Source organism: Rhineura floridana, chromosome 4 (genome assembly GCF_030035675.1).
Source record: "Rhineura floridana isolate rRhiFlo1 chromosome 4, rRhiFlo1.hap2, whole genome shotgun sequence".
Taxonomy (NCBI): domain Eukaryota; kingdom Metazoa; phylum Chordata; class Lepidosauria; order Squamata; family Rhineuridae; genus Rhineura; species Rhineura floridana.
Genome location: NC_084483.1, coordinates 73,506,178 through 73,531,717, shown reverse-complemented (window position 1 = coordinate 73,531,717; position 25,540 = coordinate 73,506,178). Strand labels below are relative to the sequence as shown.

Genomic DNA, 25,540 nt, shown 5'->3' with positions numbered 1-25,540 from the left:
TTATGGATGAGGCAGCCGATCTGGCATGCATAACCGAGACCTGGGTGGGCGAACAGGGAGGAGTTGGTCTCTCCCAGATCTGCCCACCGGGGTATTTGGTTCAGCATCATGGTAGATCTGAGGGTCGGGGAGGTGGGGTTGCTGTCGTCTATAAGAGTTCCATCTCACTCACCAAGCACCATGTCCATACAACTACTGGTCTGGAATGTTTGCACCTCGTGTTGGGCCAGAGGGACAGACTAGGAATCCTTCTGGTGTACTGCCCACCTTGCTGCCCAGTGGCTTCCTTAACTGAGTTGACGGAAGTGGTCTCGGAGGTATTGTTGAGATCCCCTAGACTATTAGTATTGGGGGATGTCAACATTCATGCTGAGGCTACTTTGTCTGGGGCGGCTCAGGACTTCATGGACTCCATGACAACCATGGGGCTGTCCCAATATGTTAGTGGCCCAACACATATATCGGGGCATACACTCGACCTTATTTTTGTTACTGGACATGGGGATAGTGATCTGGATGTGAGGAGTTTTACATCTCTCCCTTTGTCATGGACAGATCACTGCTTGCTGAAGTTTAGACTTTCAGCGACCTTTTCCCTCCGCAAGGGTGGGGGACCTATTAAATTGGTCCGCCCCCGGAGACTAATGAATCCTGAAGGTTTTCAAAGGGCTCTGGGGGATTTTCCGGCTGATAGGACCGGCTCTCCTGTTGAAGCCCTGGTTAATCTGTGGAATGTGGAGATGGCCTGGGCTGTCGACACGATCGCTCCTGCGCGCCCTCTCCTTTGCAGAGCTCATTCAGCTCCTTGGTATACTCCAGAGTTGAGGGCGATGAAGCAAGATAGGAGGCGGCTTGAGCGGAGATGGAGACAAACTCCTGATGAATGCAACTATACGCTGGTTTGTGCTTTCACCAAGCGGTATATAGGAGCGGTGAGGGCGGCGAAAAAACAATATTTTGCCGCCACTATTAAGGCATCTCTCTCCCGCCCAGCGGAGCTTTTTAGAGTTGTCCGAGGGCTACTCCATCTAGGCCTTCAGGACACTGTAGATACTTCGGTGGCCCGCTGCAATGAGTTTGCTGAGCACTTCCAGCATAAGATCTTACGCATTCGTCGGGACCTAGACTCTCATTTTATAGCAGTTAACCCTAGTGAGGTGTCTGGTGCACAGTCTTATCATGTTTTGTTGGATGAGTTTCAGTCGGTTCAGTTCGAGGACGTGGACAAGGTGCTTGGACAGGTACGTGCAACCACTTCGGTACTAGATCCTTGCCCCTCTTGGCTAATAAAAACTGTCAAGGATGGAACAGTTGGCTGGGCCAGGGAAGTGATAAATGCCTCCTTGCGAGAGGGAGTGGTCTCTGGCTGTCTGAAGGAGGCAGCAGTGAGACCACTCCTGAAAAAGCCTTCCCTGGACCCAGAGGATTTCAGCAGCTACAGACCAGTGGCAAATGTTCCATATCTCGGCAAGATCTTGGAACGAGTGGTTGCTGACCAGCTCCAGGCGCTATTGGATGAAACCGATTATCTAGATCCATTTCAATCGGGTTTCAGGCCCGGTTTCGGCACTGAGACTGCCTTGGTCGCCCTGTTTGATGATCTATGTCGGGAGAGAGACAGAGGGAGTGTAACTCTGTTGATTCTCCTTGATCTCTCAGCGGCTTTTGATACCATCGACCATGGTATCCTTCTGGAGAGGCTTGCGGAGTTGGGAGTTGGAGGCACTGCGTGGCAGTGGTTCCGCTCCTACTTGGCAGGCCGTCTCCAGAAGATAGTGCTTGGGGAACATTGCTCGACACCGTGGGTACTCCAATGTGGGGTCCTGCAGGGTTCGGTTTTGTCTCCCATGCTTTTTAACATCTGTATGAAGCCGTTGGGTGCGGTCATCAGGAGTTTTGGAGTGCGTTGTCACCAGTACGCTGATGACACGCAGGTCTACTTCTCCTTTTCATCTTCCTCAGGTGAGGCGGTCAATGTGCTGAACTGTTGCCTGGACGCGACAATGGACTGGATGAGAACTAACAAACTGAGACTCAGTCCTGATAAGACTGAGATGCTGTTGGTGGATGGTTTTCCAATCAGATGGTGGATACATATCCTGTCCTGGATGGGGTTACACTCCCCCTAAAGGAACAGGTTCGTAGTCTGGGAGTCGTTCTAGACTCTTCCCTGTCACTTGAGGCTCATGTAGCCTCGGTGGCACGGAATGCGTTCTACCAACTTCGATTGGTGGCCCAGCTACGTCCCTACCTGAGTAAGGAGGATCTTACATCAGTAGTACATGCTCTGGTAACCTCACATTTGGATTACTGTAATGCGCTCTACGTAGGGCTACCTCTGAAGACGGTTCGTAAGCTACTGCTGGTGCAAAATGCGGCGGCCAGACTGCTAACAAGAACGAAGCGGTCTGACCATATAACACCTGTTTTGGCCCGCTTGCACTGGCTTCCAATACGCTTCCGGGCCAAATTCAAAGTGTTGGTATTAACCTATAAAGCCTTATACGGCGCGGGACCTCGATATCTGTTGGAACGCCTCTCCCGCTATGAACCGGCTCGTACACTATGGTCTGCTATGAAGGCCCTCCTCCGGGTCCCGACTCATAGGGAGGCCCGGAGGGCAGTGACAAGATCAAGGGTCTTCTCAGTGGTGGCCCCCGAACTATGGAATAGTCTCCCCGAGGAGGTTCGCCTGGCGCCGACACTATCATCCTTTCGGCGCCAGGTTAAAACCTTTCTCTATTCCAAGGCATTTTAATTTTTTGTTAATGATTGTAATGTTTGTAATTTGATTTTAGCCTTTGCTGTTTTTAGATTGTGAAATTTAGTTTTAGACTGATGTTTTTGTATTATATTGTATTTTATTGTATCTATGTTCACCGCCCAGAGAACTATTGCTAGTCGGGCGGTATATAAGTTTTAAAAATAAATAAATAAAATAAATGCAATTCAGTATAAACAAGTGTAAAATTATGCATATTGGAAGAAAAAATCTGAATTTCACATATACGCTCATGGGATCTGAACTGGCGGTGACCGACCAAGAGAGAGACCTCGGGGTTGTAGTGGACAGCACGATGAAAATGTCGACCCAGTGTGCGGCAGCTGTGAAAAAGGCAAATTCCATGCTAGCGATAATTAGGAAAGGTATTGAAAATAAAACAGCCGATATCATAATGCCATTGTATAAATCTATGGTGCGGCCGCATTTGGAATACTGTGTACAGTTCTGGTCACCTCATCTCAAAAAGGATATTATAGAGTTGGAAAAGGTTCAGAAGAGGGCAACCAGAATGATCAAGGGGGTGGAGCGACTCCCTTACGAGGAAAGGTTGCAGCATTTGGGGCTTTTTAGTTTAGAGAAAAGGCGGGTCAGAGGAGACATGATAGAAGTGTATAAAATTATGCATGGCATTGAGAAAGTGGATAGAGAAAAGTTCTTCTCCCTCTCTCATAATACAAGAACTCGTGGACATTCAAAGAAGCTGAAGATTCAGGACAGACAAAAGGAAGTACTTCTTTACTCAGCGCATAGTTAAACTATGGAATTTGCTCCCACAAGATGCAGTAATGGCCACCAGCTTGGATGGCTTTAAAAGAAGATTAGACCAATTCATGGAGGACAGGGCTATCAATGGCTACTAGCCGTGATGGCTGTGCTGTGCCACCCTAGTCAGAGGCAGCATGCTTCTGAAAACCAGTTGCCGGAAGCCTCAGGAGGGGAGAGTGTTCTTGCACTCGGGTCTTGCTTGCGGGCTTCCCCCAGGCACCTGGTTGGCCACTGTGAGAACAGGATGCTGGACTAGATGGGCCACTGGCCTGATCCAGCAGGCTCTTCTTATGTTATGTTCTTAAAATTACACACACACAAACTTTATTTGCCTATCTTGATGTCTTTGTATATTACTTTATATGTGCAAAAGAGTGGTTTTACATTTTTGATGTTTTGCTTTTTTTTACTAGATTTCTGTCTGTAAAAATAATTATTTCCTTTCATGTATGTCGTCCTTCCTATTATGGGATAGTTATTAAGTGCCATTGTATAGCCTTCTGTATTGAACTAGTAGAGATACTAATACCGTCCCGATACAGTGTATGTCTGAATTTGTTATGTATATTATCATGGTAGAGGTTCTTCAGTAGACAAACAAGACTATAGAGAGATCTAGGTAGAGAGTTGGACAGATTACTTGAATAATAGAAAACATTACATAAATAGATATGAAACCCTAGATGAGAATGAACTGACCTGAAATGTTTTGGGGTAGTTTAAATGAGACCAAAGTAATGATGCTAAAATCTTAAGACTGTGTGATCTTGGCTTAGTCATACATTCTACCTTTCCTTACTAGTCTAACTTCATTTTACTTACAGAAAAGAAAAGAAACAAAAGAGGTGACGTTAGGTTAGGGTATGATTTCTGGGAGGTTATGATACCTGTACATTTTAGGATCTGTAATTGTTCCTATTGTGTTGAAATGGAAAAAAGAACAACAGAATCCTAGTCTTCTTACTTTGAACAATAAAAGCAACTACTGTGTAACACATTACTAAATATATAGACATGTTGTAGTTGATGACCTCAGAAATAAAAAAGGAAATAATTGTTTGTTTGCATTAGAAATATTTACTTGTAATTTGGCCTCCATGATGACTATGGGGCTGTCTCAAATTGTCACCAGCCCAACACCCTTCACTTGGTTTTTACTCAAGGTGGAAGAAGGGGTGATCTGGAGATGGGGGGGGTGGATGTCACCCCATTGTTATGGTCAGACCACTTCATGATGAAGTTTAGACTTATGGCTCTGATCCTGCCCTGCAGAGATGGTGGACAGATTAAGATGGTCTGCTCCCGGAGAATAATGGAATCCACAGAATCCTGAATGCCCTGGGGGAGTTCCCAGTAGATAGAACAGGTGACCCTGTTGAAGCCCTTGTCATGCTGTGGAACAGTGAGGCTTGTTGGGCTCTTGACATGATTGTCCCCGAGCTCTCTCTCTGGCATTGTGGAGCCCGGTTTGCACCTTGGTACACCAGTGAGTTAAGGGCAATGAAAGTCTGGACAATGGCTAAAGACGTGCTGTGAGGCTGATTGGGCACGAGTAAAACATCGTAACCGTGCCTACTGTGTGGCAGTGAGGGCAGTGAAGAAGGCCCATTTCTCTGCCTCCATCACATCCTGAAGTAGCTGTCCAGTGGAGTATTGTCAGGGGTCTGTTGACATGAACTCCAGACCCTTCGGAGGCCCACTGTGAATTGTTTGCCAGGCACTTTGAGGGTAAAGTTGCTCACCTCCATAGCAGTCTTGATGCCCCAACCACCCAATGAGGTGTCCAGTGCAACGTCTGCTGCAACTTCTTGGGAATGGTTTCAGTTGATGTGGCCTGATGATGTAGACAAGGCACTTGCGATGATGCGGCCAGCAACGTGTCCTCTTGACTTTGCCTTTCTTGGCTTATTGGAGCTTGCTGAGGGGGTTTGACTGAGTAGATCCAGGGTGTGGTCAATGCATAGGTGAAGGAGGGAGTGGTTCCAGCTGCCCTGAAAGAGGCGCTGATCTGACTGCTCCTGAAAAAGCCCACCCTAGACCCATAGGTCTGCGACAATTACCGACCACTTGCAAATACCCCTTTCTTAGGGAATCTGATTGAGAGGATTGTGGTACAACAATTGCAAGTACTCTTGGATGAAACAGATTATCTTGACCTATTCCAGTCTGGGATTGGGACTGGTTGTGGGACTGAATTGGCTTTGGTCGCCCTGATGGATGACCTTTATCAGGAGAAGGACAGAGGAAGTGCGACCTTGTTACTGTTACTTGATCTCTCAGCGGCTTTTTATACCATAAAAAGTGGTGTTATGACTATGGTATCCTTCTGGGCCAACTTGGTGAGATGGGTATTGGAGGCACTATTTTAGAGGGGTTCTGATCCTATCTCCAAGGTCATTTTCAGGTAATAGCATTGGATGATTGTCTTTCAGCCCCCTGGCAGTTGTGTTGTGGGGTGCTGCAGAGTACTATCTTGTCCCCCATGTTTAACATCTATATGAAGCCCTTGAGAGAGGTCATGAGGAGATTTGGGACGAGGTGTCAGCAGTACACTGATGATATTCAGCTCTATTTCTTTGTAACATCTGAATCGGGAGAGGCCGTGCAAGCTCTGGACCTCTGCCTGGACTCTGTAGTGGGCTGGATGAGGGCCAGTAATCTGAGTCTGAATCCTAGCAAGATGGAGGTGCTGTAGGTTGGTAGTTCCTGAGTTCAAATAATTGGTCAGTTGCCTGCTTTGGATGGGGTCATACTCCCTTTGAAAGAGCAGGTCCTTAGTCTGGGGGTGCTCCTAGACTCATCCTTGTTGCTAGAGGCCCAGATGACCTCAGTGACTATGAGTGCCTTTTACCAGCTTTGGCTGGTAAGACAGCTGCAGCCCTTTCTGGACCGGGATAGTCTGACCATTGTTGTCCATGCACTGGTAACCTCTAGGTTTGATTACTATAATGTGCTCTATGTGCCGCTACCATTGAGGTTGGTCCGGAAGCTGCAGCTGGTGCAAAATGCAGCAGCGAGACTGCTCACTGGGGCTGGGTATCGCCAACATGTCACCCCGCTGCTGAAAGAATTGCACAGGCTACCCATTTGCTACCAGGCCAAGTTCAAGGTTCAAGTCTTGATGTACAAAGCCCTATACAGATTGAGACCAGGATACCTGAAAGACCGTCTTACCCCTTATATTCGCAGTTCATCACTGCGCTCTGCAGGTGAGGGCCTCCTGCAGATACCATCTTATCAGGAGGTCCGTTCTGCACAACATAGGAAACAGACCTTTAGTGTGTCAGCACCTACCCTGTGGAATTCCCTCCCCTCAAATATTAGACAGGTGCCATCTGGCTTATCTTTTCGGCACCTATTGAAGACTTTCCTCTTTCAACAAGCCTTTTAAGTTGAGACCTTATCCCAGTCTGCGTCTGATTTGGCATTGCTCTTTAATATGTTTTTAAACCTTTTTAAAAACAATTTTTGCCCTTTTTTAAATGATGCCTTGAAAGCTTTTTAAAAATGTTTTTAAAGATTTTTTTAATGTATTTTAAAGTCTGTTTTTATGATGTTTTAAAGTGTTTTTACCACTTTTGTTTGCTGCCCAGGGCTCCTGCTAGGAGGAAGGGTAGGATATAAATCAAATAATACATAATAAATAAATAAAATTTGTACGTTTGCCCTATAATATACCCAGCTGAAACTGAGAGGCCACACAGGGCTGAAGGCTGGAACAGCTAGTGCATTTCTTTTGCACTTTCTTTATAACCTGATAAGCTAATCTATGATAGATAACAATTGTTTCATCATTTGGCTGTTTTGATAGATTTGGCTTAGGTATCTGAAGTAAATGAATTGGATGTATATATGTAACATTTTTGAGCCTGTTAGCGTTGTTGACCTTTTCTTCAGCTATCAGCAAAAATAATTCACTATGGTTAGCAGCTAGCTGTGCTTCAGTTAGAGCCACTCTATCTGAGGAAAGACTCAGAACATAAAAACAATGATGATAATGTTGTTATAAACTTAAAGATAATATGATGGCAACAGTTATAATTATCTGATGGAAGGAAATAAAGGGTCATTGCATGCTGACATCAGATATTCCATATTACAGCAGCAGCAGCGTATTCCTAAAAGTCCAATCCTGTCCCATCACAGATGTAATTGGAGAAAGATGTGCTGCTGTTGATAATTACGCATAGTAGTTTTTTATATAATTGTTCTTAAATGCACAAAGCATGTACATTATTTTGGCTGTCCTCACACCAACTGGTGATATTACCGTCATATTTTGTGCTTGGGAGAAGGCAGGTTATCTAATGAGAGCTGTAGTTTATAGTTTTGCTAACATTAAAACCAGAAACTTCGAGTTACTGATTCTTGCTGTTACCACTATTTTTTGCTGGGGGTGGGGTGCGGTATCCTTTCAAGGTGTGAAAGAGTAGTAAACACTTTAACATTGTATGATTTCACATACCTTGAAGCAGCATCCCTTTAAAACACAAAAATGGTATCTCTTTGTTTCATTTTTACTTAGCTTGTGGCCGTGGATTCTACAAGTCATCTTCTCAAGATCTGCAGTGCTCCCGCTGTCCTATGCACAGTTTCTCAGACAGGGAAGGATCTTCACGATGTGATTGTGAGGACAGCTATTACAGAGCACCTACTGATCCACCATATGTCACATGCACAAGTGAGTTATTCATGTATAGCATCACAAAGAATGTTTCTTGGCAGCCCCTGGCATGTGCAGTTGTAGATGTGTTGTTCCTTTTTCTTAGTATGGAGTATTGGCCTTCAGTCTATCAGAGTAGCAGTATTTGCACATGAAAGTTACGGCTGAGCAGCAAAGTAAACAGAGTATGGAAGTACATAAATATAATTTCCGTGTTTTCCCAACATAACTCAGAAAAGATCCTGCGTAAATATATAATCAGTAACAAGAATGAAAATACTATTCTCCTGGAGATAGTTGCATTGTTATATGCCTAATGTGATACAGCACCGAAGGAGTAACATGTGAAATAAAAAGTAACCTGTGTAGAGATGGAGTTTGATTGAAATGTAACGGGATCTGGCTTAGCATTTCACCTGCAAATAGGCTAACCTGTATAGGTTGACTGATGTAATGAATTTTCAGAGGTCCTCAGATATAAAACTGTATGCAAATAAAGCTGTAAATCACATCAAAACTGATTAAAGGATATCTAAATATATTCTCTTTTCTGCATTTTAAAAGGACACAAAAATTCAACTAGAGGCATTCTGTATGAGTCAGCTGTAGAGGTACATTAACTTATTCCTTTAATTGCACAGAAGAAAAGCTGCTAAAACTAGGTGTAGAAAGTACGCGGAGAATGGCTGACCTGTTTCCTTAATGGAAAACAAATAAAGTGTCTTGTCAAGTGAGTTCAAGTAGGCTTTTTGGTAGCTTGTAGTTAATATAATAAAAAGTTTCTGTTTTGGCAAGCTTTGCCTAGGTAATTAAAACATGAGCTAAATTTTCCCTGCTGATTTTTTCTTTTAACAACTGCTTCCCATTTGTTTTTGTGTTTTGTGTGTAATAAAGGGCCTCCATCTGCACCACAGAATCTTATTTTCAATATTAACCAAACTACTGTGAGTTTGGAATGGAGCCCTCCTGCTGATAATGGAGGAAGAAACGACGTGACCTACAGGGTATTGTGCAAGAGGTGCAGCTGGGAGCAGGGCGAATGTGTTCCCTGTGGGAGCAATGTTGGATATATGCCCCAGCAAACTGGATTAGCAGACAACTATGTCACCGTCATGGACCTGTTAGCTCATGCTAACTACACTTTTGAAGTTGAAGCTGTAAATGGTGTTTCTGATTTAAGCCGCTCCCAGAGGCTTTTTGCAGCTGTCACTGTTACTACTGGTCAAGCAGGTAAGTAAGCAAACTCTAGGATTTTGGAGCACATGTATTAGAGATGTTGCTGTTAGCTGATTGCATTATATGGGTACAGAGTTAAGAGCTTGTAGATGCATCAATTTCAATGAATGAGTTTAGGATATCCTTACATTTTCCTCAGTGGGGCTTCAGCATAGTTAATGATGGTTTGATAGTGCCTTAAAAGTTTAACTCACTACTCCGTGTATTCTTAATGTCATAAGAAACATCCTTCTTTAAAAAAGCATATCAATATATTAACTAGCAACAGGTTTATTTATTTGTTTGCTTCTTTGTAGTACAATACCAGTATTTTCAAACTCTAAAATGGGAAGTTCCAACCCGTTTATATTTCATTCTGAAACATCTCCTCTATTGGAATCTGAGTTAAGAAGCATGCCTTTGGTATTCACATCCTTCCCCCAAGATTATCCTTCCAGCTTAATACTTCTAGATACTTGATGATGATGCTGTCCAGCGACAATGTGACAATTATTATTCTTTTCTTATATTTATGATAACCTGACAGGTGACAGGTCAGGAAAAGTAAAATCAAACTAATGTATCACCCAAGGGGCAAAATATGTTTTAGTGATTTTTGCATGTTGGAATAGGAGGTCTTCCATTCTGGAATGTGAAATTATGAATTCCTTGTTGATAAGATGGTCTAGCATGTCTGTGTTGCTGGTAGAAAAGAGGCTAGTTACTGCAACAGGCCAACTTTGTTTTAAGCAAAATCCTTAAAAACAGCTAAGTATTTAAAATATTTAGTATTTTCTGGGGTTCAAAAGAACAACTCTAGCGTAAGGACATGAGAGAATGTCCAGAAATTGTTTCATGAACACTAATTATTAAGGGACATGTACAACAGGCACAGTCTGTTATCCAGTGCATGAGAAGTATCTGCATAGTCCCCTTCTTCCATCCTTGTTCCTCCTTCAGCCCTTGGTCAGATGCATGTGAGTTGCAATGTACCAGATATTGCCAGTAGTAGGCATTCCAGATGCAATTCCCATATGGAGACCCACATGAACAGGACATGAATTGTGTCCATGTTTCCAATACATTTATTTTTTGTATCACATTTCATAGGTAATCATAACAAATGTTTTAGTGCAAATATTCTGCTAAGTGAAATCTTTATTATTGTCTGTAAATAGCTTATGCTGTAAATAAACTAATTTCTGTGTTTTCATTATATTTACATTTTTTCTGATTGAGGAATATAGGACAGTGCTATGTAAAGGGATTATTTCCATGGCAGCAAATATACTTCTTCATAGCATTGTCAACAATTTTGGGACACAAATTTCTCCAGACACCTCTCAGGGGGTTCTTGGTAATTTTCTTCAACTTAAACTAGAATCTCTTTATAGTTTTATGTTTCAAAAATGCTTTCTTTTGTTTTTGTTTCTAAAATCTAGGCATGATCAGTGGAGGAGGAGGTGGTATCATGCCTAAAGTTTGTAGTCCTGAACTGCTGGGCAGGAGGCAGGGGTGGGTGGATCCGAAATGCTCTCTGCTGTGCTTTTCCTGTTTTACCAAACATGATTTCTCAGTCTTTTGTTATGTAGATGACAATTCTTTGACTTGGGTTGAGCCTAGGGCTGTCCATGTGTGAAACTTTGAAGCTCCTTAGAGATGTCTGAAGCATGCTGCTGTCATCTTGTGCTATGCCTTCCTGTTGACTGCCATGATTACTATAATCTGCAATGAAATTCTTAATAGCATAGTTTAATCCAGAGATACAGCTAGCTAGTCTGGTTTTCCTGGACTAGCAATTGTTGAGCAAGTGTTAGCACATCCTTCTTGATGAAGGACAAATTTTCCTCAGGCTAGAAACAAGACAGACACATTATTCTCTTTTCCAGGCCAGGGAAACACCAGTACAGTGTTACCTCAGCTGCACATACTGTATCTCCATGCTAATGGTTCTCAAATCTGACTTGGTAGCCCTTCCTTCTATTTCCAGTGTGCCCCTATACTTAAGTTTCTCAGTTGTGAGGCACAAGGTGTAGAAGACTGCAGCCTTCAGAGGGAAAGATGGAAGGCTCAAACTCTCCCTCCCTATACTACCCATCTATATACTTGCCTTTACTACCCCCTCTTTCCCTGGCAGTTTGCAACATCCTTCCTGCCTCCCCCTCCCTCAAGGTAGGCAACTCTGCTCCATAAGGTGGGCTTTGACACAGAAGGCTGGTAAGGAAAGGGAGATCATAGAAAATTGGTCACAGGCACCTTCTGTTGGTGGAGTCTCTGCTCACAGAAGGTGCCCACATCTGACTTTCTGTCTTCTCCTCCTTCCCTCTCATCCCCCTCAGCATCACCCACCCCATTCAGAAGAATTCTCCAAACCTGAAGAAGTCTAAACTTTGGGGAGGGGGTGCGGCTCAGGGGCCAGGAAAGCCACTTTCTCTTCACCCTTCTCTGGGCAGATCTCTGGATCTAGCCCATTGAAAAACTAATGGCAGGTTTGTTTTGCCTTCAGGTTTTAAATCACTAATATTGAAACGCAAGACAAGCAGCAGGCATTTTGTACAGGCAGGCAAAGTAGTAAGTCTTGTAGATTTAATTGCAAAAGGCTGACTGAAAGGAAATGGATTCATAGAATGTGACAAGAGCTTGGTGCTTATTCCAGTAACTCATATTCTTCCATTACCTAAAAAAATTGATAACGGTGCTTTGAAATGTTTTACATTTTTCCATACTAATATTTTAAAATAAGATAGATTAACTAAATAATTATTGTGATTGCAAATTAGAAATAGTTTAATTCTGTCTAGCTTTGCAGTATGCCTTCACTGAAAGGATAGGAATAATAATAATAATAATAATAATAATAATACAGCTTAATATATTTCTAACTCACTAAAATGCTTAAGTGACTAAGCCAGAATTATTAATTTGTTTAATAATTACAGAATCAATAATTACAGAATCAAATGCAAGAGTGAGAATATCTGTATATATTTGCATACACAATTTCCTTGAGGCAGTGTCAGTCTCAGCCACACCTACGATGTGAAAGAACCAACTTGTTTCTTAGCAAAGAACACTGCTAAAGATCAGCTTCAAACAGCCAGTTTTCTGTTTTTCATTCTTCTACCAGTATTTCTGTGGTTAATTCTAATATTGAAGTTGATAATTCCTCCAAAATGTATGGAGCATGTAATGCTTCCAATCCTTTTTTCCCAAGGATTATAAGTAAACCTTGATCTACAAAAAAGAAATGACTGATTTGGTTGGTAAGAAAATGATTTCACATAAAAGAAAAATATTGGTTACGATACTCAATACGCTTTCTAAATCTCCATCCTTCAACTGAAGTTGCTACAAAGCACTACAGTTTCACCAACACTGATTCATTTTTATAAAATTCATAAGTTGCCTTTCAGTTCCAAAAGAGCCCCCAAACTGATCTACAATTTAAAAACATTAACATTAGAATAAAACAATATCATGACAGATAAAGAAGGGGGGGAGATAATGGAATTAAATTTCAAATTTGGCAAAAGCCGTGTAGAACAAAAAAAAAAGTTTCACTGGCACCATAACGCTAAAAGAAGATGAAGCAAGTCTAAAGTCCAAAGGAAGAGATTTTGTGCCACCACTGAAAATATCGTGTTCCCATCAATATAACTTCTCTTGGTTAGGATATACAGCAGGGTCTCCATAGCAGATCTTAAACTTTGGGCAGGTTACCAGTTGCTTACCGGGCCCAATTCAAGGTGTTGGTGCTGACCTTTAAAACCCTATACGGTTTCGGCCCAGTTTATCTGAAGGAACGCCTCCAGTATCACCAATTATGCTGCCAGACAAGATCAGCCTCAAAAGGCCTGCCCTCGGTTCCGCCAGTCAAAACAGCTAGGCTGGTGCGGACCAGAGAGAGGGCATTTTCGATTGTGGCCCCCACCCTCTGGAATTCACTCCCTTTTGACCTTAGACATGCCTCCTCCCTGTTGGGTTTTCGCCGAGCCTTAAACACCTGGCTATTCAGGCAGGCCTACAGGATTTCTGGGGTGGATTAGTTTTATGTTGTATTAATTGAAGGGTGGTTTTAGATTAATTGATTTATGCTTTGTATATTGTATTTATATTATTGTAAGTCGCCTAGAGTGTCCGTTAGTTCGGACAGATAGGCGACTAAGAAATAAAATTTTATTAATTTATTATTATTATATGAAACAAGGCTTCCCCACCCCCCAAATATCCTGGCTCCAACGTGTTTAAAGTTTTATAGGCAAGACTTACCAATTTGAATTATACCTGGAAACAGATTGGAAGCCAGTGCAATTGTTTCCAAAACTGGTGTAATATGGTCATTAAGCTGTATGCTTAGACCAATGCTAGGTTTAGAGGAACCCCACACTGTGAACCTGATCCTTCAGGGGAAGTACGTACAACCTTGTACATACAGACACTACCTCCAATCCCAGGTTTGCTTGTTCTTATCTAAAGTACCCCTGTCTTGTGTGGATTAAAACTCAGTTTCTTAGTCCCATCCATGCCACTACTGCTTCTAGGTTCAGTGCTTTAACAACCCTCATCATCTGAAAATGACAGAGCTGGATATCATCAGCACAATGATGTGACTGAATCCCAAAACTCTGGATGACCTCATCCAGTGACTTCATGTGGATAAAGAACATAGGCGACAAAATAGATCCCTGAGGAAATCCATAGGCCACGGAGCCAAGCACTGGTCCTCCAGCACCACCTTCTGGGACAGTGTCTCCAAGTTCCATACAAAACACCCCAGGATACCACAGTTGATGTTATCAAATGTCACTGAGAGGTCTAGCAAATCTTGAACCAACAGGGACACACTCCCTCTGTATCATTAGTCATCTACCAAGGTGATCAAGACTGTTTCTAAACCCTGATTAGAAAGTAAATCCAAGAAAGCCTGGATATTTATCTTTGAGTTGAAATTATTAACATAGAGTTGGCATCAACAGCACAATCCCCAGCATGTTTACTCATTGAACTATGTTCAATGGTGCTTATTCCAGGTAAGTGTACATAGGACTGCAGCAACAGATAAAACATTTTATTGTGTATTCAGACATTATGTTTGCACTAAACATAATGTTGAACTCAATTAGAGCTTACACAGTAAAAACAGTGTGGTTTAGAGCTGCTTGTCTGCTTCCCTTTTCCGATTGCTGGACATTCCACTCTCTAGTGCTACTGGAGGTAGAGTAACAGCCACAACTATGGCATTTAATTCAGACATCATGCAAATTGAGGTTTTACAATATATTTTACCATCACTCCCGATTCTGGTTTGTCAGTCATCACAAAACACAGTTTGTCAATTCAGGCATCACATTAAGCCATAGTAAAGCTGCCATAATGGTTTAGCTTGATGGCAGAATTGAATTTTTTTTTTCTTTGTAAACTGTCACCATCTTAATGAAATGGTTGGCAAATAGATGGACAACTCTCAACTTCTTACATAAATCTATGTTGTCAATGCCTTAGTCTGCCATATGGTGAAAAGAATTTGACTTCTCAAAAAATTTAAGCTAATCAAATGAACCTCATGATGCAGCACTTCTTTGGCATGTACCTTGATATCTAGAGACGATATGTTATATTTAAAAAGAATTACACTTGACATGGGTGATAAATTTTATTTTATTACTGTTTGGTTTAATTTTGTGCCACAGGAAACCTTCTTTTCATACATTGAGGGAGACTATGGAATGCTTTAAAATGGGGGTACCACAGCATCTGATTATCCTGATGCACAACCTATACTCTGCACAAGAGGCCACTGTAAGGACAGAATATGGAGAAACCGATTGGTTCCCAATGGGAAAGGGTGTGAGACAGGGGTGTATTTTATCATCCTATTTGTTTAATCTGTATGCAGAACATGGAGGTGTGAAAATTGGAGGGAGAAATATCAATAAGTTAAGATATGCAGATGATACCATACTACTAGCAGAAACCAGTAATGGTTTGAAACGAATGCTGTTGAAAGTTAAAGAGGAAAGCACAAAAGCAGGACTATAGCTGAACATCAAGAAGACTAAACTAATGACAACAGAAGATTTATGTAACTTTAAAGTTGACAATGAGGACATTGAACTTGTCAAGGATTATCAAAAAGTACAGTCATTAACCAAAATGGAGACAATAGTCAAGAAATCAGAAGAAGGCTAGGACTGGGGACGGCAACTATGAGAGAACTAGAAGAGGTCCTCAGGTGCAAAGATGTATCACTGAACACCAAAGTAAGGATCATTCAGACCATGGTATTCCCAACCTCTATGTATGTATGTGTAAGTTGGATAGGGAAAAAAGCGGAGAAGAGAAAAATAAACTCATTTGAAATGTGGTGTTGGAGATCTTTGTGCATACCATGGACTGCGAAAAAGACAGATAATTGGGTGTTAGAACAAATTAAACCAGACCTGTCGCTAGAAACTAAAATGATGAAACTGAGGTTATCATACTTTGGACACATCACGAAAAGACATGATTCACTAGAAAAGACAATAATACTGGGGAAAACAGAAGGGAGTAGAAAAAGAGGAAGGCCAAACAAGAGATGGATTGATTCCATAAAGGAAACCACAGACCTGAACTTACAAGATCTGAACAGGGTGGTTCACGACAGATGCTGTTGGAGGTCGCTGATTCATAGGGTCGCCATAAGTCGTAATTGACTTGAAGGCACATAACAACAACAAAATAATGTAGGGCTTGGTGAGGTATGGGGGAATCACCTGGGTCTAATTTACTAGAAAACTGCAGACTTACTGTGCCAGAATAGTGCAGAACATACTAATTACTTTCCACATCTTTTCTCTGGTCTTGCTCCAAGAGATACAGGTGAGCAAGGGTGTTCCCAGTAGTGGAGCTACTGCTTGTCTGCGAATGGATCTGTGAATGGATGGAAATTGTTTGCTCTTTCCCAGCCATTTAGTCTTATGAATGGAGCATTTAAAAGATCTCACAAACACTGGGCTGAGAGAAGAACTGTTTTGCTTTGTTTTTCATACAAGGACAGGCTATGACGCCCTTCCCTGGCTCTACCTGTCAGGTTCCTACCTGCGCGTGGCTACTGCCTGTTACTAGGCACCACCAGGGACTCCACCAGTCCGGACTGTCCTTTATTTTATTGTTTCTCTCCCCGCTCTAGCACAGATCTCAACAGATCCCCCTGCTAGGCAACCACCAGTCACGTCCTAATACTAGTATTCCCAGAGACTCTGAATACTGGTATTGTTATTCTCTTCACTGCTGCCACCATTTGTTACAGTTCCCCTTCAGCCTTGGTCATTACCTTACCCTCCCTTCTGGTCTGTGAAACCCCAGCCAAGGATCAGGCCTTTGGTAAACCAAATTAAGTATTTATTAAAGATAACAAAGCTAACAAGATTAACAAGATTTCTTCTTAAGGCACATAAGCATATGGTTTTACTCAATACTAATCCGAACTCCACCCCCCTCCTTCTCCACTCTCTCCTGGCAAACCATTCTCTCAAACCCACCAAACAACCCACTCTTTCTCTTCTCCCCCCCGATTCCACTCTCACTCTTCCTTTTATACGTTCAGCCATTTTAAACACTCAGCCAATCATCTAGCATTCTACTGCCCATTCACTCCCCCTCCTCTTTCACTCCACTTACCATGTATCTTCTAAACAACCAACACTTACCATATATACATTAATATAGGAACATCACACAGGACCTTAGAAAATTATAATCACCTCGTTATTTTTAAATTCATTTTTACCACCTCTACTCTAGAATATTACTTAACCTGTGAAAGAAATGTTGAATGTTTCTGATAAATCTTTTGCCATATGAATGCATTTTATACCTAAGTTCATTTTCTTTAAAAAATTTAAAAGATTGGATTTCCCCCCTTTAAATAGCATTATTAAAACCCAAAGAATGAAAACTATTTTATTGTGGTATTGTGTAGTACAGAACAGTTTTGTCATATAATTGGTAGCCTATGCAGTTGAGAGCAGGAAATATTTTAGGAAAAATGATTGATGACTATAACTGAGTATTTAAAAAGGCTTGGAATTCAACAGAAAGAGTCTTGCATCCATTCCTTTATTAAAAAAAAACAGTTTACTATGGAGAGAATTTGTAACCTTCTTTATAGCTGTGTAAATTGGAGTTCATGCAGTTGTTATTTGTGACCATGATAGTTCTGTGCTATGTAAAAATGGTTATTTTATGTATTCAGATTTGTGTATGCATGTGTGTGTGTGTTATGTGCCCTTCAAATCGATTACGACTTACGGCGACCCTATGAATCAGTGACCTCCAGTAGTATCTGTTGTAAACCATCCTGTTCAGATCTTGTAAGCTCAGGTCTGTAGCTTCCTTTATGGAATCAACCCATCTCTTGTTTGGTCTTCTTCTTTTTCTACTCCCTTCTGTTTTTCCCAGCATTATTGTCTTTCCTAGTGAATCATGTGTTTTCGTGATGTGTCCAAAGTATGATAACCCCAGTTTCATCATTTTAGTTTCTAGTGATCTGGTTTAATTTGTTCTAACACCCAATTATATGTCTTTTTCATGGTCCCTGGTATCTGCAAAATACTCCTCCAACACCACATTTCAAATGAGTTGGTTTTTCTCTTATCCACTTTTTTCATTGTCCAGCTTTCATATCCATACAATACCATCAACAATACCATGGTCTGAATTATCCTGACTTTAGTGTTCAGTGATTTTTGTTATGTGTCCCTCCAATTTTCACATCTCATTCATCTTGAATCGATCCCACTTTCTGTATATGTTCTGCATATAGGTTAAATAAATAGGGTGATAAAATGCACCCCTGTCTCTCACCCTTTCTGATGAGGAATCAATCGGTAATCGGTTTCTCCATATTCTGTCCTTTACAGTAGACTGTTGTCCAGAGTATAGGTTGCACATCAAAACAATCAGATACTGTGGCACCCCCATTTCTTTCAAAGCATTCCATAGTTTTTCATGATCTATACAATCAAAGGCTTTGTTGTAATCTATAAAATCAAAGGTTTTGCTGTAAAACACAGGGTGATTTTCTTCTGAAATTCCTTGATTTCTGGTGCCTCTTCCCTTTCTAAATCCAGCTTGGATATCTGGCATTTCTCGCACTATATATGGTAAGAGCCTTTTGTGGTAGAATCTTGGGCATTACTTATACTTGCATGGGATGTTAAGGCAATCATTTGATAATTGCTTCATTTCCTGGGTTCCCCTTTCTTTGGAATCGGGATGTATGTTGAACGCTTCCAGTCTGTGGGCCATTGTTTAGTTTTCCATATTTGTTGACAGATTTTTGTCAAAATTTGGACAGATTCTGTCTCAGTAACTTGTAGCTCAATTGGTATGCCATCTATTCCTGGTGATTTGGTTCTTCCAAGTATTTTAAGAGCAGCTTTCACCTCACATTCTAAAATTTCTGGTTCTTCTTCCTACGGTTCCTCCATGAATGAATCTGCCATCCTTGCATCTCTTTTATATAATTCTTCAGTGTATTGCTTCCATCTTTCTTTTATTTTATCTTGGACAGTCAATGTGTTCCTCTGTTGATTATTCAACATCCCTACTCTTGGTATGAATTTCTCTTTGATTTCTCTAATCTTTTGGAATAGGGCTTTTGTTCTACATTTTTATTATCTTCTATTTCTGTACAGTAATTATTATAGTAGTTCTCTTTGTCCCTATGTACTAGTCGCTGTATTATTGCATTTAGGGTTCTATCCATGTTTCCATCTCCTTTTGCTTTTGCTTTCTTCTATCTTTAACCATTTTAAGAGTTTTGTCAGTCATCTATTGAAGTCTTTTTCTCTTTTCAATTAGAGGTATTGTCTTTTTGCAGCAGTCTCTGATAATGTCTATGACTGGTTCTCTATCAGCTAGGTATAAAGCCTAAAACTTGTTCCTTATTTGATCTTCATATTCTTCTGGGATGTTGTTTAAATTGTATTTTGGCCTTATCATTGCTTTGTTGTTCTTTAGCTTTACTCTGATTTTCGATATTACCAGTTCTTGATTTCTACCGCAGTCTGCTCCTGGTCTTGTTTTCGCAGAAAGTATGGAACTTCTACATCTTCTGCTTCCTAGTATATAATTGATTTGATTCCTGCATTTGACCATTTGGTGATGTCCACGTGTACAGTCATCTTTTCGGTTGCTCAAAAAATGTGTTTGCAAGAAACAAATTATCGGCTTCACAGAATTAAACAAGTCTCTCTCCTGCTTCATTTCTATCTCCTAAGCCCCATTTTCCCCACAATTTCTAGTTCTTCTCTGTTCCCTACTTTTGCATTCCAGTCCCCCATGATTATCAGCACATCCTGTTTTGGTGTGTGAACAATTTCTTCCTGTATTTCGGTGTAAAATTTCTCCCTTTGCTCTTCTGTGTTTGCTGTTGGAGCATATACTTGGATGATGGTTATGTTAATAGGTTTCCCATTTAATCTCATTGATATCACTCACTCAGTCTTTGTCTTATATATTCCTAATTGCTTTTGCTACATCACTTCTCACTATTAGAGCAACCCCATTGGTTCTTAATTTATCATTTCCTGCATAAAATATTTTGTTGCCTGATTGAAAGTGTCCCATTCCTGTTCATTTTAATTCACTCACTCCAAGTATTGTAATATTGATATGTTCCATTTTTTTGCTTGACAATTTCTCAGTTTCCCTGGTTCATGCTTCTCACATTCCATGTTCCTATCGTGTACGTTGAACAACTCCGGACTCTCCTTTTGCACCTGTGTGCTTCAGTCTCTGGACTTCCTTTCGGCTTTGATCCAGCTACGCCATTAGTCACAGCGCTACTCGTACTTATCCATTGTTCTTCCCCAGTAGCTAGATGAGTGGCTTCTGACCTGGGGGTCTCATCTTCCAGCACTATCTCGTGTTACATTTTGGATAGTCTGATTATAGGGTTTTCATGGTAAGAGGTATTCAGAGGTGGTTTATCATTGCCTTCCTGTGAGTCTGGATGCATCTTAGTCTGGTGTCTCAGGTTTGACCGTTCTGCCTTGAGTGCCCCTGCTAGGAGTCTAGCATCTTGATCTAGACTCCGGATAGCATTGCTGTCAGCTTCTTTGATACTCTCAAACCCCCTCACCACATTAAGGTGTGCATCCTAGAGGGAAGGGGTGTATATGTGTATGTATAGTATATTAATAGTATATAGAGTATACTTGTGATCTGTACACTTTCTATTGTGCCATCAGGTTAGGTGGCCATATTTCAGTAATGCAGCACTCATTTTAAGACTTCTGAGAACATTATTTCAGGTTTTTGTTCTGGTGTATTCACTCTTTGAGGTTACATTCACAAAATGAAAATCATTATATAACAACAATATGGATTTTTTTAGAGAAGAAAGGGAGTGCTATAGAATATGTACAACTCATTGCTACTATTTTGTTCTGCCTTCCCTAAGGATATAAAGAATGTCAAAAAAGGGAGAAGTTATGACAGATCAGTTGAGAATAGGAGAGTAGATGATTAAGATAAAATTATTTGTCATCTTAGATTAATATGAAGGAGGTGTATGTAACAAGATGACACAGCAGGACCACATTGCTCAGGCTTTATAGTATTATTTTGTGTTGTGCTATAATTAAAGTTGAAATTGTTATGTAACATGCCTGGGTTGTAGAAAAAAGTCACAGCAATATTGCTCATTTGCTTAGTCCTGTGCTCTCCAAAATGTGAAAGACAGCAGTAAGGAGTGCAAATTAAAAATTATTATTTTAATTGTGATTTTAAGCCCTTGCAAGAAAAACTTGGCACCTTGCATCTAAATATTTATGCTGGCCCTGCTTACCATAGTATAGTTAGACATCTCCAAGTCCAGAATAGCTTTGGATAGTTGGTGTTTTAAGTATTTATTTGTCCCTCCTACCTACTCTCAAAAATATATATAATTCAGCTAAACAATCAGTAAAAAACAAATGTGCTTTATGTTAGAGACTTAATGAGAAAATATTAAGGAAAAATATAAAAAGGAAGTTGCATATCATCTGTGAATTAAACTACTTACAATGCCATTTCTAAGTCAGATTAATTCCTTATACTTGGCCAATACAAGATAAGCACAAGTAAATATGCAAACAACTGGCAGCCAATAATCAAGCTGGGTTGAAGAGTGCTGCTGTTCTCATGTCCCACTCATAGGATTCTCATAGGTTGGCGACTGTGAGAATAGAATCCTTTGGCCTGATCAAGCAGGGCCCTTCTTATGCATATTTCTAATCAGTCACTATGATCCAGCACTGGTATTGTGTGCACTGCAACCCAATCTCCAAGCAGTGCAATGGGTTCCTTCATTTAACCAGGGTTTGATTTCCTTGGAATGATGGTCAGTGGAGATTGTGGTGTCTTTAGGATATATATACAACCTGAACATAGGTTGGAGTTGGTCACAGCATTAACACTGCAACAAACATTGCTTCTCCATTAGTTTTCTAGGGCATCCCCAAAGCCATAGCTTTAGATTCAGCCCAGAGAGCAAGGCAACCCTCTTTGTGTCTTTCCAGCTTCAGCTCAGACTAACACACACAGGCCACACTTGGCTCTGGGATGAGGGGAGCCTCAAGCCAGGTGTGGGGGAGGAGAGTCTCTCTCCTGAAAGAGTTCAGAACAGGACTACTCTGGACCACATTTTTTGACATGTGGATCAGCCCATCCAGATTGGCCCATCCAGAAACTAGTTTGATTAGTTCAGCAGGTTTCTCTGGTGACTTCATCTATACAGATTCATATCAGAGGCTGGAAAAGGGACCCAAAGACCTCATCCAGACCAGCCCCACAATCCTATAATAGTATACATCCCCACATATCCTCAAAAATGCTGTAGGTAGAGGTGTCACAGTGACTGCTTTTGCTATATGTATGCATCACTGAAGATATGATTCCCAGCTCTGTGTGGAATACTTATATCAGTTTATTTGTATGCTGCTTTTCCATGGTAAACCATGCTCAAAGCTGCTCACAACATCAGAAAAAAATTGTATAAGCAACATTTCAAGATAATTAACTAACAATTATGAAACGTAACATTTAAATGAATAGTCACACAAATATTAATAAGCCAAACAAGCATCTTGTATTAATAAATATATACTATTAAATAATCCAGATAAATTCATGCTGAGGCCTAAGAATACAAATACAAAACACAATCCAAATAGTAGAAAACAGTGCATCTTATCCAAAAGTAAATGTTACCCCCAGCAACAACCCCTAAGTAAGTCATATCCCCTCCCTTCTTACTGGCCAGTGAAAATGAGCAAGACAGAAAAGGAGGGGCCAGCTCTTGAGGAGTCACAAATGGTCTTTTAACATAAATACCCTGCAGGAACAGGAAAAAGGTCCTATCTAGTTCAGCATCTTGATCTCATAGTGGCAAACCAGATGCCTAGGAGAATTCTGCAAGTAGGACTTCAGTGCATCATCACTCTCCCCACTTGTGATTCCCACCATCTTATATTCAGGGGCATATTGACTCTGAAAGTAGAGGCAGAACACAGCCATATGGCTGCTCCCCTGTTAAAGCTGACCAAGTTGTTGGCCATCACTACGTCTTGTGGTTCCATAGTTTAACTATTTAACAATTTCCATAATTTAACTATATGGTGTGTGAAGAAATATTGCCTTTTGCCTGTCTTGAATCTTTCAACATTCAGCTTCACTGGATGGCCCAGGGGAAAAAGTTCTATCTTCTTTCACCACACCCTGAATAATTTTATATGCTCTCTGTAACATCACAATATCTCATCCAATAGTAGGGTAGGCTTTCAAGTTATTAAGTAATATTATTAATACCATAATAATAAATATTTTTAAAAACAATGTTATCCCAAATTATGAGTCAGTGCTGATTTTTTTCTGCCACGTCTGCATTTCCTCATACTATGGTGATGTCTGTCAAAGCTGAAGGACACTTTATTTATGTGTGTATGCATTATATGTAAGAATCTTGGATTTCACAGATAAATAATACAATTGCTGTGTAATTACTAAGCCAGAAACATTGTATTTTTCTCATGTTAACCATTTCTGCATTTAAAAATATTAAAACCAAGTTAAAAGTATTTCCACACTGAAGTACAATTATATACTCTGTTCTTTTGAATGTTCTGTAACCATTTCACAGAAATAATTCATTGACTGTTGGTCTAGCCCAAATAAACCTAATTGCCTCCTGCATCAGATTAATATGTCAAGTATCTGACAGGATTTACTAATTGGTTTTATGCCTGACTTTAATCTAAAAACAATGGCTGTTTTGTCTCCATGAAATAAATATCAGATGAAAAATAAGCAGTCTGGCCATTCAAGTGACTATAGCAACTATCATTTTTACATCTTAAGATGCAGCAAGCTGTATTTTCTAAACAAAAGTGGCATTGTTCTCTTGGTGTGTGGGGGTGGAGAGCGTGTACCTTTGGGGAAAAATGGTTTTTAGCCCACTTTCAATTCCCTTTTCTTGCCTTGTGTATTGACACACATCCATTAAAGATTTAAATAAGAAAATGATTGTTAACTAGTGAGACAGAAGTATACATGACCATAACAAGAACTGTGACTCGTATAGTTTTTACTATGTAGATTGGGATGCTAGAAATTCAGATTTTTATTTAATTTTTTATTTTAAAAATGAACGTTTCTAATTATCATTGCTCATGGAAAAAACTTAAAATAAAGAGAGTGCTTGCTTTTTACTCAGTGTCTGCCATTTACAAAGTTTCATTTGGATGTTGCTGCCAGGTGATTAGGTGTGTAACTTTTCTAAGTGTCATGACTTCTCAGTTTGTCTCTTGAATACTGATTTGTCCAGAGATAGCTCATATGTTCATTTTTTTTGTTCTGTTACTCTTAGAGTTCCTCTTTGTACTAAATTTGCAACCTATCAATTTTGCAGCAATATAAAATATAAAAGTTAACCAGAACTGTGGTTGACATTAATTATGGTGTGGTTAAACAAGCCAGCTTCAAAAACCACACTTTGAAGCCACTTCAAATGGTGCTTTCTGAAGCTTCTGTTAAACTAACTGTAGTCAATGTTATCTATAGTGTTGTTGGACCAGATTACATGACAAACCACAGTTAACCAAAAGTATAAGTGAAAACTTCCAAACTCTTCATTTTGTTTGTATGGGGGGGAGTACATGAGCCAGGAGGAGGTTCACATTATGCTAAAACATAGTGCAGCATGGTGTCTGATCACAGGCAATTGTTAATTTGTATAATTTATCACAGTCATGGAATCTGGCTTGTTTGCATTAATAGTGAACCATGGTATTCTAGATCTGTTGCTATTGATTCTCCACAACATTAATTTATCATGCAACAATACACAAGATCAAATGGAGGAGGAACTGAGGTCTCATATCTCATTCATACTTAAGCACTTGAAAAGAAGCCATAGCATGATTCTTGTAGTTTCTGTGGCCTGCATTTGAATTTTGTTATTTCACAATACTGGTATATTGAAAACAACAGTGAAGAATTACAGTTTCTTCTTTTAGCTGAAGGTGACATAATTTTTGCAAATAATTCAAGGTACAATCCAGCCAAAGTTAAGGGCTTTCAAATCCCATTGACTTGAACGGAAGAGCTTTAAATATATTTTAACTCTTCCATTAAAACTAATGGGACTTTAAAGTGCTTTGGCAAAGGCATGCTTCTTAACCCTCATGCAGACATGGCAAAAAAAATTACACTGGCTGACTGGGATAAATTTGGATCCCAGTGAGATTTCCAGTGGAAGGATGGGATCACTTTGCCCCCAGAGACCTTTTTTTTAGTCACCACAAGTGTGCTTGTAACTACCAAAGCACCTTGAACCAAAAAACATTTATTTAGAGGAGGTAGAATTTTCAGAGCTGTATACATTGGCCCCATCTCCATGCATATTGAGTAAACCCAGAGGTTTTTTGTTTGTTTGTTTGTTTGTTACCAGAAGGAAAACGGTAAGTGGTAGCTGAAGATTGGGGATGTTATACGAATGACAGTTTATGACAGTGTCCTAGATGGACAGTGTCCTAGATGGACAGCCCTGTAGGTCTACTTATGTGTACATTACACAATAAAAATGC

The 25,540-nt window shown here is 40.4% G+C and overlaps 1 protein-coding gene across 5 annotated transcripts in view; it reads left to right on the top strand.

Annotated features, from left to right (window-relative positions):
* The window catches only part of EPHA7 (EPH receptor A7), a 259,070-nt gene that overhangs the window by 80,056 nt on the left and 153,474 nt on the right, over window positions 1-25,540 (top strand). For all 5 annotated transcript variants that reach the window (XM_061623356.1, XM_061623354.1, XM_061623357.1 and 2 more), the window contains exons 4-5: window positions 8,076-8,231; window positions 9,108-9,443. In XM_061623356.1, coding sequence (XP_061479340.1) covers window positions 8,076-8,231; window positions 9,108-9,443 — 492 coding nt within the window. The remainder of the gene's footprint in view (window positions 1-8,075; window positions 8,232-9,107; window positions 9,444-25,540) is intronic.